The 19,186-nt window shown below is 38.3% G+C and overlaps 1 protein-coding gene across 3 annotated transcripts in view; it reads left to right on the top strand.

Moving 5' to 3' along the window:
• wdr47a (WD repeat domain 47a) overlaps positions 1 to 19,186 on the top strand; it is a 69,830-nt gene that overhangs the window by 40,816 nt on the left and 9,828 nt on the right. For all 3 annotated transcript variants that reach the window (XM_017461894.3, XM_017461893.3, XM_053673660.1), the window contains 4 exons: positions 1,119 to 1,300; positions 10,483 to 10,719; positions 12,044 to 12,104; positions 17,901 to 18,058. In XM_017461894.3, the coding sequence (XP_017317383.1) occupies positions 1,119 to 1,300; positions 10,483 to 10,719; positions 12,044 to 12,104; positions 17,901 to 18,058 (638 nt within the window). The remainder of the gene's footprint in view (positions 1 to 1,118; positions 1,301 to 10,482; positions 10,720 to 12,043; positions 12,105 to 17,900; positions 18,059 to 19,186) is intronic.

The following is a 19,186-nucleotide window of genomic DNA, read 5'->3' as shown; positions in this document are numbered from 1 at the left end:
TATGTCAATTTCAGTTCACCAGTTTTTTAATTATAATATACATACACACACACTTTTTTATATATATATATATATATATATATATATATATATGTATATGTATGTATATATATATATATATGTATATGTATATGTGTGTGTATATATATTTATATGTGTATATGTGTATATATGTATGTGTGTATATATATATATATATATATATATATATATATATATATATATATATATATATATATGTGTGTGTGTGTGTGTATGTGTAAGTATTAATTATATATTATAATAATTATATATTTTGTCTATAATTGTAGTTATTGTATATATCATATTATAGACAAAATATATTATGATAAACAAACAAACAAAAAAAAAGAACAGTGCACGTTGGCTTAGTGGTTAGCACGTTCACCTCACACCGCCAGGGTAGGGGGTTCGATTCCTTTTCAAATTACCTCTTTTAAAAAGTAAAAGATTCCTACAGCTGCTCTGTGTGTGCGGAGTTTGCATATTGTCCCCATGCTGCAGGGGTTTCCTCCAGGTACTCCGGTTTCCTCTCCCAGTCCAAAGACATGCATGGTTGGCTGATTGGCATGTCCAAAGTGTCCGTAGTGTATGAATGGGTGTGTGAATATGTATGTGATTGTGCCCTGCGATGGATTGGCACCCTGTCCAGGGTGTACCCCGCCTTGTGCCCCATGCTCCCTGGGATAGGCTCCATGTTCCCCGTGACCCTGAAAAGGATAAGTGGTATAGAAGATGGATGGAAATAAAAGAACATAGTTTCAAAGTTAATAGGAAAGCAGATCAGTATGGTCAGAACTTAGCCGAATATTGTTAAATGTTGCGAAGTTTAAAGCTACACACACAAAACACATGTACGCACACTGCTGATGCTCACAGTGCAGGAGAGACAACATTCTGTTACGCAGTTAGAATGTCGGTGGGGGCTTCCCACCCTTTTTTTTTTTTTTTTTTTTTTTTTTTTTTTTTTTTTTTTGGGGTCTAAGCAGATATTCTGTTGACAGTTGCCAGAATGTGATGAGAATAAATTCTGAATTAAAAATTGCTGACCCCCTTTGAGCTGTTACAAATCTCTCTCTCTCTCTTTCGTTCCGTAGTTTCGTGACTCGATGGAACAGTATCAGGAGTACTATAGGCAACGCTTACGTGTACAGCAGCACCTGGAACAGAAGCAACACCAGAGGCAGCTATACCAACAGATGCTACTGGAGGGTGGAGTCCAGCAGCAGGAGACTTCACCTACTGCCAAGCACAACCTCACTGAGACCTTCCTCAACAGGTCAGACTTTGTGCCATCAAATATTCTCCAATTAGATGCACCAATTTGATGCACTTTGTGCCATCAAATATTCTCCAAATACAACTGTTGAGGTTGTATGAGGTTTACAAATGCTTAACTCTACTAGCAACTAGTTAGTTTTAGTTAATTTTTCTTGATGACAGTTTGTCAGTTGAACAAAACTCAAGAACCAAAATGAACAGTTCAACAATACATTCATGTACCTTCTTTGACTATTGCACTATTTTATGATTAGTGGATTGTCCACAACAGAATAACTTACAATTACATGTGAATGCCAACACACACACACAGACACACACAGAGCGAGAGAGAGAGTCAGTATGTATTAGTTTATAATGTATAAATACTCACATGTAACACATAGCTCAACAACATATTAACAATGCCTCAATATACTGTTTAATCTGCACCACCTGTGCCAAATCCACTACTTAACTCTCCCTTGTAATTTTTACTGCTCAGTATCATTTACCTATCATTTTCCTCCACATTTTATGTTTCTCGTGTTGTACTTTTTTCTTCTTTTTTTTTTCTTTGTTTTTTGTGTGTTTTTTCATGTGCACATGCCAGAGATGGAAACTCAAGTCTGCTACTTGGACTTGAGACTCGAGACTTGACTCGAGACTTGGCTGGACTTGCAGACAGAGACTCAAGAAAAACACAACTCATTTTTGGTTTGGCATTCCGATTACGTTCACTCTTTACTACCCCACAATACAGCTACAAACACCACAATTTTGTATTCATTTCTCATTCATTCATTCCTTATCAGTATGTGCTGCAAGCTGCAGCATCAAATATCACAACAATTCATCTCTAAACACACCAAGACAGCATTATTATATACACTCGTGACTCATCTGAAGGCACGTGTTCATCACCCATTGGAAAATTGCTGTTATATAAATGAACAACAAACAACTAACAATATAGCCAATTGATAATCTTCATGTCATTTAATTTGAAAAGTAATCAATTACTCCAAAGGGAAGCTGCAGTGTTACACAGCTGTCAGGGGCTTGCTTGCTGTCCATTTTCAAGAAGTACAAATGTTTCATGTCCTTTTAATGCCCCCCCCCCCCCCCCCCCCCCCCCCAAGTATTAGCTACCGTATGCATATAATATCCAAGTTTACTACGTTAAATACATTCTTTAAACGATCGCTTCAGCTTTTTTTCTCAGCCATCTCAGTTACATCCGGTGTCACGTATCGTGACGTAACGGAGATAAGGTAGGATGCAATCGCAGTAAAACAGGTTTATTTAAGAGAGAGACAGGCGGACAAATCCAAAACGTGATCCACAAACGTAATCCAGTAACATGCAAAGTTCAAGCGATCGGCAAACAGGCATAAAGGGGCGAGGCAGGAATCAAGGTTGCGGTCACGGAAATACAGGGTCGAGGAACAAAACAAGAAACATGAACAATAGCGCGGGACTGGTAGCGGAGAAACCAGCGTGAACAAAACTAACGAACCCAAACATGAACCTAAACATGAACCTAAACATGAACCATGAAAAATGACATAAACTTATGGACTTATGGTTATCTATCGTGAGGACTCTAAACTAAGTGACTAACTAATTCAATATTCCGAGCCGTGTGCTGGGAGGCGCGGGGTATATGTACAAACATAATCAGCCTCGTAATGGCTGACGGCTGAGGGCGATTTAGACACACATGAAACAATAGCCAATGATAGAACAGGGAGGAGACATAACAGAAACATAAACAAATGCACGTGTAGAAATGTCACGATTGTCCACAAGGGAAAAGCAGGTGCTCGCGCACCTGCTCGTGCACGTGCGCTCACATTCTCCACAGCGCGCTGCTTAAAGGGGAACTCGTGAAACATGCCGGAAGCCGTTTTTGCTGTTGGTGATAACTGTTTGAAGATGGTGAAGGAGAGTATGACATATTACACTACCTATTTACAAGAATTTCCCAGATTACCGTGAATGACATTAATCGTATTGTCAGGCTGTCAGCTGTTATACCCAACAGTAAGAAGGAGAAGGGCTTCAAATGATATATTTCAAGTTACATTACTGTAATGAGATGTTATTTATTTTTTTATATATATATATATATATATATATATATATATATATATATATATATATATATATATATATATATATACACACACACACACACACACACACACACAGTATCGCACAAAAGTGAGTACACCCCTCACATTTTTGTAAATATTTGATTATATCTTTTAATGTGACAACTCTGAAGAAATGACACTTTGCTACAATGTAAAGTAGTACGTGTTCAACTTGTATAACAGTGTAACTTTGCTGTCCCCTCAAAATAACTCAACACACAGCCATTAATGTCTAAACTGCCTGCAACAAAAGTGAGTGCACCTAAGTGAAAATGTCCAAATTGGGCCCAATTAGCCATTTTCCCTCCCCGATGTTATGTGACTTGTTAGTGTTACAAGGTCTCAGGTGTGAATGGGGAGCAGGTGTGTTAAATTTGGTGTCATCACTCTCACACTCAGTCATACTGGTCACTGGAAATTCAACATGGCACCTCATGGCAAAGAACTCTCTGAGGATCTGAAAAATAGAATTGTTGCTCTACATAAAGATGGCCTAGACTACAAGAAGATTGCCAATACCCTGACACTGAGCTGCAGCACAGTGGCCAAGACCATACAGTGGTTTAACAGGACAGGTTCCACTCAGAACAGGCCTCGCCATGGTTGACCAAAGAAGTTGAGTGCACATGCTCAGCGTCATATCCAGAGTTTGTTTTTCGGAAATAGATGTATGAGTGCTGCCAGCATTGCTGCAGAGGTTGAAGGGGTGGGGGTCAGCTTGTCAGTGCTCAGACCATATGCCACACACTGCATCAAATTGGTCTGCATGGCTGTTGTCCCAGAAGGAAGCTAAAGATGATGCACAAGAAAGCCCACAAACAGTTTGCTGAAGACAAGCAGACTAAGGACATGGATTACTGGAACCATGTCCTGTGGTCTGATGAGACCAAGATAAACTTACTTGGTTCAGATGGTGTCAAGCGTGTGTGGCGGCAACCAGGTGAGGAGTACAAAGACAAGTGTGTCGCCTACACTCAAGCATGGTGGTGGGAGTGTCATGGGCTGGGGCTGCATGAGTGCTGCCGGCACTGGGGAGCTAAAGTTCATTGAGGGAACCATGAGTGCCAACATGTTCTGTGACATATTGAAACAGAGCATGATCCCAGCATGTATTCCGCATGATAATGACCCCAAGCACACCTCCAAGACGACCACTGCCTTGCTAAAGAAGCTGAGGGTGAAAGTGATGGACTGGCCAAGCATGTCTTCAGACCTAAACCCTATTGAGCATCTAGTACACTGTTGAAGGATTTAAATGAAGATGAGTTGACAAACAGGTATTCTGTTGAACAGAAAAATTTATATGTAGAGTAGTATGTTTCATACCCAGTTAATGTTAATATATAAAAAAGTTTATATTATATACTAGCAGTTTGATGTGAATGATGAAGTAGAAATTATTTTGTTTCTGGTGAGTGAATGTGAGACTAACAGCAGGTTTTTTAGAATTCAGTCCATTAATTCTGTTAATATGAATTAATAAGTTAATATATTAATATAGTTATAGTTATAAATTAATTCAATAAGTTCTTACTTTAACTGTCAAAATTTAGTTAATGTGTTAACGTTCATTTAAGTAATGTGTTTTCTGTTTACGAGACCAGTTTCAACAACTTGTTGAAATGGAGAGAATAAAGTTTTTATTTGCATTTCTTTTAGAATTGTGGAATAAATTATTATTAATTTAAAAGAGGGCATAAAAGGCAGAACTATCTGTATCGGGCGATATCACTCTGAATAATCGGTTATCGTATCGGCTGAAAAATTTTGTATTGGTGCATTTCTAATAAATATAGTATTAAAAATTATGCTATTAATTATTAGGTGATATAATATGTTAAGGTTCAGCATGGTAAGTATTGCAGAGAGACAGACTGGGCAAAGAGAAGAAAGTGATTATGGCGTTAGCAAATCGGAGATTAATAGGAGATTGCTTTTGATAATAATGATAGGACAAGAATATTTATAGAATCTGATATAGCAGTGGTAGCTTAGTGGTTAAGACGTTGGACCTCTTATCGGAAGGTCGTGAGTGCAAATCCCAGCCCTGCCAAGCTGCCAGTGCTGGGCCCTTAAGCAAGGCCTTTAACCCTCAACTGCTCAGTTGTATAAATGAGATAAATGTAAATTGTTCTGGATAAGGGTGTCTGCCAAATGCTGTAAAAGTGAAATTATTGAGGGCTTTATAAGTGAGCAGAAGGATTTTTAATATACTAAACGAATTTGAGCTGTTATTATTTGAACTCCAATCTATTATTCAGGTGGGTCCAATTTCACCTAAACACTGGGCGGTGTTTCAAAACGTGGATACCTACTTGTGCACATGCACACACATACTGATACCTTTAACTCACGCGGTGACCATATGGCACTATGAATTGGCATCAGTAATGGATGACATTCTTTTTATTTCTTCTAACTTTTGTACACGTCATTCTTTTTCCAGTACCGAATTGTCAAGTGGCCTATATATCAATGTGGTGACTTATGGAAGTGAGTTCCCACTATTCACATCTGGCTCCAAAGAGTAAAGTAAGCATGATAACGCATGACTTATTGCTTGTGTGGACATATTGTGTGGCATAGTGCTCAGCAGGTCAAGACACCAGATCAGATGATCCATGCTCCACAGCCCAGGGAGGCTGATAGCTTTAAATGGAGGTGGACAATGGAGGCTGTCTAAATCAAAAGGCCAAGGCTCAGTCTCTCAAGACAGAGTGATGACCTAGCATCAGACATGGTTCAGCTGAAAGTTATGAGGCTTAAGCAGAGCCCACATGCAAAAGAGAGCTCATAGCCATTAGTGGAGTGTCCAACAAAAGCCTGAAGCCGATTTCTCTTTTATGATTTAAATTTTACTCTGTGCTTAAGATTTATACATATAACCAATAAAGCTACTACATTAGTAAAGTTAGTAAAATAAATGTTAGAAACTCTGCAGAATGAGACCTCAGGGTGAACTTGTCTTGCGACAGCTTGTGCTGTGAATGTGATGGGTATGACCAAACAAGTGGATAGCTGAGTTGCAAAAAGATAAAGCACTGGTACTACAAAGTAACTTGCATAACTTACTTAGTTGTATGACTTTTTTGTCTGTGTGTAACCAATCAGAATTCATTGTACTGCTTATAAAGACCATGTTCATTTCTGTATGCTTTGAAGGTGATCTGAGGTATGTTGTAGTAAGGTCACTTTCCCTGGCATTGAAGTATAAATAAAGAGGAATATTTTGCTGCTTGATCTGTGTCTTTCTTGACTTTTGGTCAAGATTTTTTTTCCACCACAGGCGCTATATCCGTTGCTGCATCTGGAAAGCTTGTTGTGTCTGAGTGGGAATCACCAGTTTTAGCGAGTTGTCATCAGCGTCTCCAGCAACATCCAGGAGCAAATTTAATTTAACCTCAACCAGCTCGCAGGCTAAGGAAAGAGGCTCTAAAATTATGCTATTAGTGGGCCATAATAACCAACTTCAAAGTGGTAGTATATGGGGCCAGGGGTACAATGGCCAGCTGAGCCTCAGTTGGAGCCTCAGTCAAAGAGGAGATGTTCTGTTATATGTATGCTACACAGCCTACAGGCTGCAGTTGCCTACTCAAGGTCCCGAATGTAGGGCGACCGTAACCCTAGTATCCTATTTCTCTTGCCTAGGCTTGGAATGCCCTGGGAATCTTTCTCCAGACAGAATTAATCTGTCAAATTAAAAACAAATGAGTGGAACGGTGTAACACCCCCAGTCCAGCTATCTGGAGCCATGGGTTTGGGCTGGTTGGAAAACTGATGGCTATGTCAGAAGAGCTATAATCATAACATGAGGTCCTTTTAAGCTTGTGTCCTTTTAAGCTTGTGTTTCTGAAAGGAGCTAGACACCCTCCAGCCACCATGCTGCCCAGAAATCAGAGATCTTCCCTTTGTGTTAGAGTCCCTTAATACCTCTCTGTAAGGACCCTGACAGTATGCCAATCTGGAAAGAGTTTCATTGTTTACAGCCTTTTTGGCAGGAGTGTTTCATCCTCATGGACGCTATTGAGAAGCGTGCAACGGAAGGTCTGTGCTGCTGCTTCATGGACATGATGACCATGCACCTCTCCACATCTTATAAGATTAACATGTGTGCTGATCATATCTGAACACGCATCTAGTCAGACTTAGGGTGAGTTGGTTCCTCATGACATACTGGTATAGGTTATGCATATGTTGAAATACTACCCCTGATGGTTAGGACAGATTAAATACTGTAGAACATTAGGTGTAGTGTTTCCCATTAAGTACCTAGACCGTGGCAGCCTGCTACTGTAATTTGTCCTGCCACAATTTCACAATGAACCAAAAACATTTTTACACTTCTTATAATAACACAAAAGATTTGCACCATTGCTTCAACAAAGCATCTCTCATGCCAAGTCAGTCAGACCGCTCCTCCTACTGTATGCGCACATGGTCAGACATGCACTGGAACCACCTGGCTACGTCCGAGATGCCAAGGAATTTTGAGGACACAACATCGTTTGAGGTAAGTAATTGTGATTTATTGTAAGTTATTGTTGTTTAGATTCACTGCACTCTATTACCATGACAAGCATTTAGGACTCTAGCTTCGATATTTGGTTATTGTTTATTATAAAAACGGTTACAGTGACAGTTATTTCTTCATTTCTGTTAGAAGTGCACATCAAACACACAAAACCAAACCTGTAGTTATTGATATTTCGAATGAAATAAGCAGACACATACATATGCAATCGCGTCAGTTTCTGTTTATTTGTGATCACAGGGCTTCACTAAACGTGAAGCCCTGTCCATTAGGGATTTTACCTCCATGTCCATTAGGGATTTTACTCCAAAATTGTGCACATTTGGTGACATATTGATGGATTCCTACATGTTTACTTCACATTTCTCTAGATCTGCTTAGCACTTCTGAGATAAGCATCCATTATTCTTATAAAAAAAAAAAAAAAAAAAAACAACACATACAAACCATAAATTGTTGTAATCGTACATTTATTGGTTTCATGTTTCATCTGTAGACACATTTGTATTTGATAGTTATGTATGGGGACAGAACGCGGAAGTTTATATGGGATATTCGTCATGCGGAAGTTGGGGGTTATGAACATACAGTAGGATTGACGGATCTGTAATGAATCATCTCTCTGTGAGTAATAGTCATCTATCCCACTATCTAGACATTATATGACACTACATGCTCATCAGATCACATAATTTAGTAGAAAATATATAGAAATGATAACTCTGTGTTGTGTTTAGCCTAATATAGAAGCTACAAATAATATATTTCTGCCTCATGATAGTCTGTATATTCTTTGTAACTAAATGAAGAGTATAAAAGTGTGCTCCAAATGCACCTTTCATTTACATTCATTTGGCTAATTGTTGTTACCATCATTTTCTGGTCAAATCAGACTGTCGTAACAGGCTGCAAAGAAAGCATCTGATTGCTTGCCTCTGAGGGTCTCCATCAAAAGCCCAGAGGAATTCAACTACAAAAGGGCATTAGAACTGTTTTTGTCAAAGCCCAGGAAAATTAAATGTCCAAATTCTGGCTGCAAATTTTGCCAATAGGGATGTAGGGAGAGTTGATCAATACCATGTCCCCCTCATCCAGTATATATTTTTTTTATTTTCTAAAAAAAAAAAAAGCAGTTCAGTGCAGGTAACCACGTTTGCTTCATTTCTTTGATGGCTCAAATATATGCTCAAGTTCAGAGGTTCTCAACCTTTTTTAACTAAAGCCCTCCTGAGCCGCTAAACCAGCCACCCCACCCACCCACCCCCCCATTATTGGAGGACACCAGGTATAATGATTATCTATTTTATATAAAGTATATCTTATCATTTACATTATCTATAATTTGGATATATGGATGGATGGATAGGGTTTTATTTATTTTTTGCTTTTGTGATTTTCTACTTTTTTAAATCAATTTTTAGATCTTTTATGACTTTTATAAAACTATATAATGGACAGTTATGGAACACGAATTATCAAAAATGTTTCTGAACACTAACTACTTTGAACAAGAGATCAAGTCTGTAATAACGTTTTCTATTTTACATGTAAAACATGTTGTATTACAATCATCTTGCATTCTAAATACATTCCCATACGAATTATGCAAATTGGGACAAAAGGTGCATCTCGTTATTCATGACATTGTTAAATCAGTGATACACCTGCGCATGCTTCTTTTTACATTCACATCTATGTCAGCTGCCATGAAATCAACGGAATGTGCTGCTCCGGCTCTCAGCCACTCACTGAACAGAGCAGACGCACAGAGAGGTGAGATTGCAGCGGGAAAGCAAGACCTCATGCTTGCAGGACAGTACTGGCCACATTTGGAAAGTTGCTAAGGTTTGTCCAAAAAGGTGCTAGATTTGTCGTTTGTTTTTATTTGCAATAAAAACGTCGCTAAAGGGGTCTGAAAAGTTGCTACGTTGGCAACAATGGACTTGCACTGACAGCTAGATAAAAGGCATTCTAAGCTCCACCTCTCCCAGCAAAAAGAAAATGCAGAGAGAGAGGGAATGCTGGGTTTTTAATTACGCCCTTTCTATTTGAAAAGCAATAAAATACACTGATTCCACAAATGAGCCTCTGTCTGTTTTTTTTTTTTTTTTCTTCTTGAAAACAATTTGCGCCCTATACGATCTCTCTGTGCCCTCTGTGTTGAGAGCCACTGCACTGGTCGATTTTGTGTTTTGACCATTTGTGAAGAACATTAAACTGTCTTGTTTAACATATCTTGTAGGTGTGACTTTTTTGCTGTGTCATCACCATTCATATCTATACAACCAATATGTTTATGATTTAAATTACTACTAGAGCACAACATTTTTTTTACAAGAGCACAAAGTTCTTAATAGATCTAGCCTCCTTAATTTTGCTCTCAGTGATGTGCACCAGATTGATGCATTTAACTTTAAAATGTGCAACATATTTAATTTCAAGAAAACCTGTAGTTTTAGGGTTAGGGTATTTATATATTTGGGGTGTGTGTGTATGTGTGCGTGCTTGCAGGTCCATTCAGAAGCTGGAGGAGCTGAATGTTGGAATGGATGATCTGGGTGAGGAAGTGCAGGCTCTCTCTCTGCAGTGTAATGGTGAAGAAGGAGGAGAAGCAGGAATAACTTCAGGGAGTGCCATAGACACAACACTTCATCAAGATGGGGCAGGGCTTAGCAGCAGTACCCCTCAGAGAAACAGTGGACTAGTAGATGTTCCACCACCCACTGAGTCCCCTGTGCTACCAAGTAGGTAGGTACAACCATGTGAACACAGATTTTGGAAAAATTTGATTTACAGGCATTTTTTCACATGGTGCCCTTGGTTCTACTGTATGACTCAAGAACTGATTTATTATTTTTAATGAATACACTTGGTGGTTAATGCTCTTGCTGATTAATATGTTTGTGTTCTTACTAGGGATGTCACGATACCAAAAATCTAGTAGTCGGTAACGATACCACCAAAAGTACACGATACTCAATACCAAAGTCGATACCACGGTGTGGGTTAAAAAAAAAAAGAAAATGTTTTTTTTTTTTTTTTTTTTTTTTTTTTTTTTTTTTTTTTTTTTTAATAAAATTAAAAACTCCTGGAGGACATCCTCCTCTGGCTGATACTGGCAAAAAAAAGAGAGAGAGGGATATTTTAGTTATCAAACACTGTCTGACAATGATTAATAACAAGTGCTAAGGTGCACTCCTAAACACACACGCCCCCTATACTCTGAATGCAAGCATTAGTTTAAATTTAGTTATGGTGGCAGGCTAAAAAGATTTATTAAAAGCATGAACATTTGAATGATTAATACTGAAATTAGCCTACATTTTGCTGACAGGACACAGGCTGAATGGTGATGCATGGTGGCCCATTAGGAGGTAGTTTATAACATTGCAATGCATTAGCGTCGTTAACAAATAACTGGCTACGTTAGCTGGTTTCACAGCACCAATGCCAGCTGCCTCAAACAAACATAATACAGGACCGTCTTTCAGGTGCTTCACCAAATTCCAGGTGTTTCCTCGCTTTGTTTAAAATGAACGATAGCATCGGTTCCACACTGGCAACCGCTAAACTTGTTAAGCTAAGCTAATCTTCTGTAGTTTTTGATGTGTGCTTGTAGGCGTTCTTCTTCACCACTTGTGGACTGACTCAAACACTTGCGTGTATTTGCTGCCCCCTTCAGTTCCAGAAGAATTACTGCCTCGGTACATTAATTAGAAATGGTACCAACGGTACTGCAGAAAAACAAGTACCGTCATGTTTTAACAATGCTGGCACCGACTTGGTACCAAAGTATCGGTTCTCGTGACATCCCTAGTTCTTACTAAAATATACAAGTATGGCAGTTTGAACAAAGCATTTACCTTTGTGTGTACTGTTTATCAGCTGGTAATGACAATGGAGAAACAGTAAATAAATGTCCATTCATCATGTTTGTACATAGTTTGCACATGTATATAGCTGACATAATTACAGTATTCCATCATTCCTTTTTGTGCAGTGATCTTACAAATGATTCACAAGCAATGTTTTTGGTGTGAGGTGTGTAATGCGTTTGCTTTTTGTTATTCAGTGTTCAGAGGGAGAGAGGAGGACAGAGTGATGCCAGCAGGACATGCATTAAAGGAACAGAGGTATGTAACTGGACATGTTGTGTTTATTAGCATGACTTTATTGGCGGAATAATAATAATAATAAACTCTTGAATCTTGAATCTGTTTATTTTCATATGTACAGGAAACTGTCTGTTACACAGTACAGTGAAATTCTTACTCTGCAAATCCGCTCAGCAACCTCTGACATAGAGGACATAAGGAAAACACAAAAACAAATTATGAATAGTGCAAAAAAAGTGCTAGAGAAAGTGTATATGTGCATTGTAAACATGAGACTTAATGTGCAATAGCTCATAATAATCACTAGAATTTACATTTTTTGAAGAAAATGTAAGTGGTGCTTGCCTGTGCAAAATTCGATACTGACATGCAGCTGCACAAGCCGGTCAGTAGGTTAAATTACATGTGTGTATGTGTTTGAAGCACAGCTAATAAAACCTATACCAGTAGCTGTTTTTAGTGGACCAAGTGCATGTGAGGCACACGTAATGTTACCAGAACTCCCATAATGCAGTTCTCCTCATTGTGCCAAGCATTTTGATATGCCACATACCTATGTTGCAGTAGTTTTGTGATTCCACTTATTTTGAGGGTTAATGTGCACGTGATGTCATGTGACTTTGCTATAATAACCACAATGCCATTCTCCTCATTGAGTTGAGTGTTTTGACATGTCACCTGTCTGTGTTGTGGCACAATTTTGTAGTTTTGTGATTCCACTTATTTTGTGAGTTAACATGCATGTGGCGTCACAAAAATACCCATAACATTTTTCTGCACACTCAGTTGAGGGTATTGTCATCCTCCATAATGCAATTCTCCTCATTGAGCTGATCATTTAATGTATGTCATTCATGTTTATGTCACTGACCGTGTGGGAGTTGGGGGGGGGTCCAGAATTTCCCATTATGGTCTATGGGGCTGGAATAATGTAATTTTCCAGACATTTCTGTCAAAAATTCCGAAACGCAATGTCGATAAGCCAGGTCTATTACCCAAGATGTACAAGAGGATGTGTGATTCGATGACGCATGTTTTGAGGTGACACAAATGGTGCAGGACTAGTTACATGCTGAAAAAGTGTCTGGGAGAATAAAAAGAACAACTGGAATTTACATTTTCTGAAAAAAAATGTAAGTGGTGCTTGCAAAATTCATGGCTGCAGTAGTTTGTGGATTTATAGGCTGTTGGGTCCTGCTAATGATTTCTCAAGGAGTTTGATGGGAAAAATTTCTTCAGATAAGTTCATCAGTAATTTCAGATAACACATATGCGGGAATAGAGAGAAAAGTAATCAGTTACCTTGATGTCAATTACCTTTGACAATAGGGAGGGCCATTACATTTGACAGTGGGGAGAACTATTATATACAGATGTTGACACCTATCTCATCAATATTCATTGTGTAAGCCACTGGATTTGAAAAAAATAGTGTCACTTCAAAGTTCTTCAACTTTTATAGTCAGACCACATGACATTTCTGCATGATTTAATCACCTATATGTAGCCAACACCTATGTTTACAAGGTTCAGAGCTCAAAAGTCCTGTCAAAAATGTTTATAATGTGTTTATCACAGTATCCCAAACACCACTGTAACAGGTTTTTGAAAAGTGTCAATTTACAGTTGATTTAAAGAAAACCTATATTTATGACATTCTTACTGCTCTCAAATTATTGTTGGTGAGTTTGTAGTAAATATAAGCATATGTAGCATTTTTGGATGAATGTTTTTTAGATAGGTGAAATATATTAAAATGTAAAGGCATGTCAGACTACCTCAGAAGTGTCTGAAAGGCCTCAGACTGCAGAGTTAATGATTTCTTCAGTTTCAAAATTATTCAACCCCTTGTATAGAATCCCTCACAACAGCACAAATATACAAAACAGATGTTGTCTCAAACCCACCTGATGCAACTAATCAAGGGCTTCATTAGTTGCACCAGGTGTGCTTGAGCTGGAACACATGAAATACCTGAACTGGCTAGGGGCAGAAAATTCATGAAATACCTGGATGGGGCAGAAAAAGGCAGCTATCAATGGCTGCAACCAGATTTCTGAGAAGGCATTTTGTGAAAAACCCTCAAATGACTGCAAAAGACTTGCAGCAAGACTTGGTGGCAACAGACATTGAGGTTTCAGTGAGCACAGTAAGGTGCGTACTAAACACAGAAGGTTTCCATGCCAGAACTCCAAGACACACACCACTACTGACCCAAAAGCACAGGAAAAGTCGGCTCACAATCATATAAATAAACCACAGAAGTTTTGGGATTCTGTTCTGTGGCGCGATGAAACAAAACTTGGAACTTTTCAGCACGTGGATCAGCAGTATGTCTGGGGGAAGAAGAATGAAGAAAGAACACTCTGTTCACAGTCAAGCTTGGTGGTGGCCTGGGGATGCTCTGGGGCTACTTTACGTCCTCTGGCACTGGAAACCTGCTGCGTGTGGAAGGCAGGATGGATTTATTGAAGTATCAGGAAATCCAAGGAGAAAAGGTCATGCTGTCTGTGAGGAAGCTGAAGCGTGGGCATCATTGGACCTTCCAACAGTACAATGATCCCAAGGATACCTCAAATTCCACCAAGACATGGTTGCAGAAGAAGTCCTGGAAGATTCTACAGGGCGACTCATATCCCACTGAATCTGTAGAGACCAGTTTCATGATTTTATGAAAATGGCAGAAAATCTAGGCAGCAGAAAGCCATTCGACTCGATTTTGTTTCTAGTACTTACAGTTCAAAAGTTATTAGCATAAATGTGAGTGCAATTTTGAGCTGTTGGTGGTGCTAGAGGGTTTGACATAGAGACTCCAAAATTGCTCTGGTTAATGTTGAGACTGTCCTCTATCTGTGTGCCAAATTTCATAACTTTCCCACAAGCGGTTCTATGGGCTGCCATATACTCGAGCGGAAGAAGAATAATAAAGAACACTAACGAAAACAATAGGCGCCTACACACCTTCGGTGCTTGGCACCTGTCAATAGGAATGTTAGTGAATACAATAGGTGCCAGCACCCCTTTGGTGCTTGGCCCCTAATAATAAATATACCCTCAAGTCATGATGGCTATGACATATACTAAGTTTAGTATGAATACGCTAAAGTGTTTTAGAGATATAGCCTCATGTCCATTTTGGACATGAACACTGCTCGCAGTCAGATTTGTTTGCGTGTTTTTCGAGAACGGTTTGGTTTGTCAAACAGCTTAGGAGGAAAAAGAAGAAGAAGAACAGTACTTGTAGGGTTTGATATATAGGGTGCCAATACTTGTAGAGTTAGGAATAGGTGGTGAAAATATGTGTAGTTAGAGATATAGGGTGCCAATACTTGTAGAGTTGATTGGATGGAGAGAGAGAGAGACATTTCCGGCCAAAATTTAGAAACACAATATATATATGCCAGGTCTATTCCCTAAGATGTACAAGAGTATATGTGATACGAGCTTATCAGCCAAACGTCATCCAAGCTAGTGTTTATTTTGACAGCAATTTTTTTATTTAGTCTTAGTCCTATGTCAAATATCTGTAGGGCTGGTGCCAAAATGTCTGAACTGGAGAGAGACAAAAAAGGACTAACGAAAATTAACATTTGAACTCTCTCCCATTATTCCTATTATTAACCCATCTTAATACGAGATAACACATCACACTGAGTGGAGATTGGAAGGTCACACCTTACTACTGTTGCTCTACACTGTTCCATTCTCCACAGTGAATGTGAAAATAAATGAATAAGGATGAATAAGGGCATTTCAGGTACATGCATGCAGCTTTATCTATATCAAAGTTTCTACTGTAGCATCTATTAAAGTAACTGTTTTTGTTAAGATTTTTGGCTCAGTTAAGAATTTAACATCCCTAAGATGGTCTGAATGGTCCTGTCAGGACACGCGCTTATAGAGAACCATTCCTTTTGCTGTAGCCTGTACAGTTGGAACGCAAGCAGAATAAGTTTTTTGCTACACATGTGGTGTTGGCATGCATTTGCTGCTCTTGATACGCTGTGTGTGGCAGAAACATGCATTAACAGTGGATGCCTAGTTGTCTAATAATAGGTGTTTGTGTTAATAAAGACACAAAAAAATGCAGTACTGTTGCCCCATGTTCTAAATATTACTAGACGGTCATGAAACATGCCTTTCCATTGAACTTCAGTGGTACGAGCACAACATCTTGTGGGCGATTTTTTTGTATGCAAAAACTGAGTTCGACACAACACCGGCAACCCGAGTTCGAGCCTTAGCTCAGGTGAGAGCGCTGAGTTCAGTTTTATTCAGGCCATTGAAAATGCATGATAAAATAACGTTGGATGTATGAAAACAAATTGTTAATATAACTCAGTTCAGTCATGTGGAACTGATGCACGCATTTGAATTAAGTAATAAATTAATGACTTTTTAAAAATTATATTAAAAAGACCACACTAAATAAATGACGTGGACACAACACACACACACACACATAATTCAGTTTTTGGGGGGGTTTACGTGCATGTGACATCATGTGACTTCATGTGACATCACTAGCATACCCATAACTCAATTCTCCTGATTGAGCTGAGTATTTTTGCTGTATAACATTTATATGTTGTGGTAGTTTTCTGATTCCACTTATTTTATAGATACTGATAGATCAATCTATAGATAGATAGATTGATAAATGGATGTAGATAGATAGAGTTTTAGTGTTTGAAAGACAGATGGAGTGAGAGTGTGTTAAGTTAATAGAATGAAATATGGAGAGAGAGAGAGAAAGCACGAGAGAGTGTGTTACAGGTAGATTGGTAGATAGATGGATGGAGAGTGTGTGTGGCATTGATAGGGAGATAGATGAAGTGAGAGGCTCTGTTACAGGTACATTGACAGATTAGATAGATGTATGTTGGCTTTGTCAAGACAATATATAATAAGTATGTGAGATTAATTCTTGCTTCGCAAGCAGTACTAATAATAATAATAATTATTATTATTATGTAAGATACATAGTATTGATTCTTGCTTTTCAAGCACCACTAATTATAATTAGATTTTACATTTTCTGAAAAAAATATGAGTGGTGTTTGCACATGCAAAATTCGACAACGACATGAAGCTGCACATGCCACTCGGTAGGGGGAGCTAAATGTGTATATAATTTTCTGATTCTCTGGATAAAGCCAAAGACTTGGATACGTCATTCTTGTCTGTGGCACTGACGGTGTGAGAGTCAGTGGGGTCCAAAATTTCCCATTATTCTTTACGGGGCCTGAATAATGCCATTTTCTGGACATTTACAGCGAAAATTCTGAAACGAGACGTGTATATGCCAAGTCTAATCCCTAAGACGTAGGAGAGGATATGTGATATTAGCAGGTCAAATAAACGACACCCGAGCTGTGTTTTATTCCCCATTCATTCTTTATGGGCGATTTTTTTTTTTGTTGTTGTTCGTGTTTCAAACATCATTGGATCACTTACAAAAGTCATAGCACACCTCTCCTCAATAAGCTGGTGTTAGATGAGTTACACATCAGTAGGCACCTATTGTCAATTTTCTTATTATGGGCCAAGCACTGCAGGTGCGTAGGAACCTATTGTAATTGTCAACTTTCTTATTAGGGGCCAAGCACCTCAGTTGTGTTGTGAACAACAAAATCAGTAATTATGCTATAAGTTACGCTAATAAGATTGGCAGTAAGTGTGATTGGAGATCAGTTTACCTGGTATTATACTTTTCTACCACAAATAATAGTACTTTAACAGTAAATAACAGTTACTTAAAAAAGCATATTTTATGTATTTGTGCATATTGTTTGTATTTTCTCTGCATCTCAGGGAGATAAGTTCAAGGAAAAGTTTGTAGCAGTGAATACTTTGGAGGATACACAAGCTGTGCGTGCTGTGGCCTTCCACCCATCAGGGGCGTTCTATGCTGTGGGCTCCAACTCCAAAACCCTGCGGGTCTGCGCATACCCTGACACACTCGACACCAGGTACACACATACCACAAGCAGAGAAATAAATAAAAATTAATTTTTTAGATTTAAAATAAAATTTAATCTGTTTGAGAGCCCTCATGTAATGAATTATGTCAGAATAGTTTTAAATTGTAGCACTAGTTGATATAGTCTGATGAGAGCATGGTTGCCATGGAAAAATCCTTCAAACATTACTAAAATGCTAAAATGTGTATAAAACATTTAATATATATGATAAATATCTGATGTCTGAAATAATAACACAGACACAGAAATAATAAGAGAGACACACACACGCTAATAATAATAATAATAATAATAATAATAAAATTATATATTAAAGATAATAATTCCCTTCCCCTCAACCCCCCTCGCTGGCCTGTCAGCAGCACGTCAACATCAGTATGCGTTACGTATGTGTGTGTTTTATCCTAATAATTAGCATGTGACTATGCGTGTGTAGTGCAAAAGAATATGGACATATTTCTCTAGATGCTTCTAGACCATCAAGTTCATCCTCATGTAGGTTGTCTAGCATTAGTGTTTGTGTAGGGTGCCACAATTTTTTTTACATTTTCAAAGGGTGCTGTGACTGAAAAAAGGTTGGGAAATGTTGGTCCATTGTGTACTCGAATTACTTCAGAACTTAGCCAGCTAGCTGTGATAAGTGATGTATATTTACCACAAAACTGCTAACTGTATAGTCAGTGTTGAAGATTTAACAAGCTAATATGTCTGTATGTTGATTGATCTAAAGCAAATGCTTTTATATACATTTTAACTCCTTTAAAGGTAAGAGGCTCTACTTTACCACTTTACTGTTCATGCTCTTCCTGTTCACAGTGCTAGACATAAACATGACTGAGTAATACAAAAACTAATGACAGCAACTACATTACAGTTGACAGTGCAAACATAACACAATCTTAATGGCCACAAAGAACACAGTGTAAACATATATTTTTTAAAACCACTCACACAGAACAGCTAACACAATGGCTTATGACAGTAAAGTGATATTAAAGTGCAGTGATTGTCCAGTTTGTTAGAAAAAGTATATGTATTTCGCAGTAAATAAATATATTGCACATGGTATTGGGATTGCTTGTGGGTATGATATTGCTCAAAATACATTATGTTCAT

The sequence above is a fragment of the Ictalurus punctatus genome, chromosome 20, assembly GCF_001660625.3.
Source record: "Ictalurus punctatus breed USDA103 chromosome 20, Coco_2.0, whole genome shotgun sequence".
NCBI classification, from domain to species: Eukaryota; Metazoa; Chordata; class Actinopteri; order Siluriformes; family Ictaluridae; genus Ictalurus; species Ictalurus punctatus.
The sequence above is the reverse complement of the archived record's forward strand: the minus strand, read 5'-3'. Positions and strand labels throughout refer to the sequence as shown.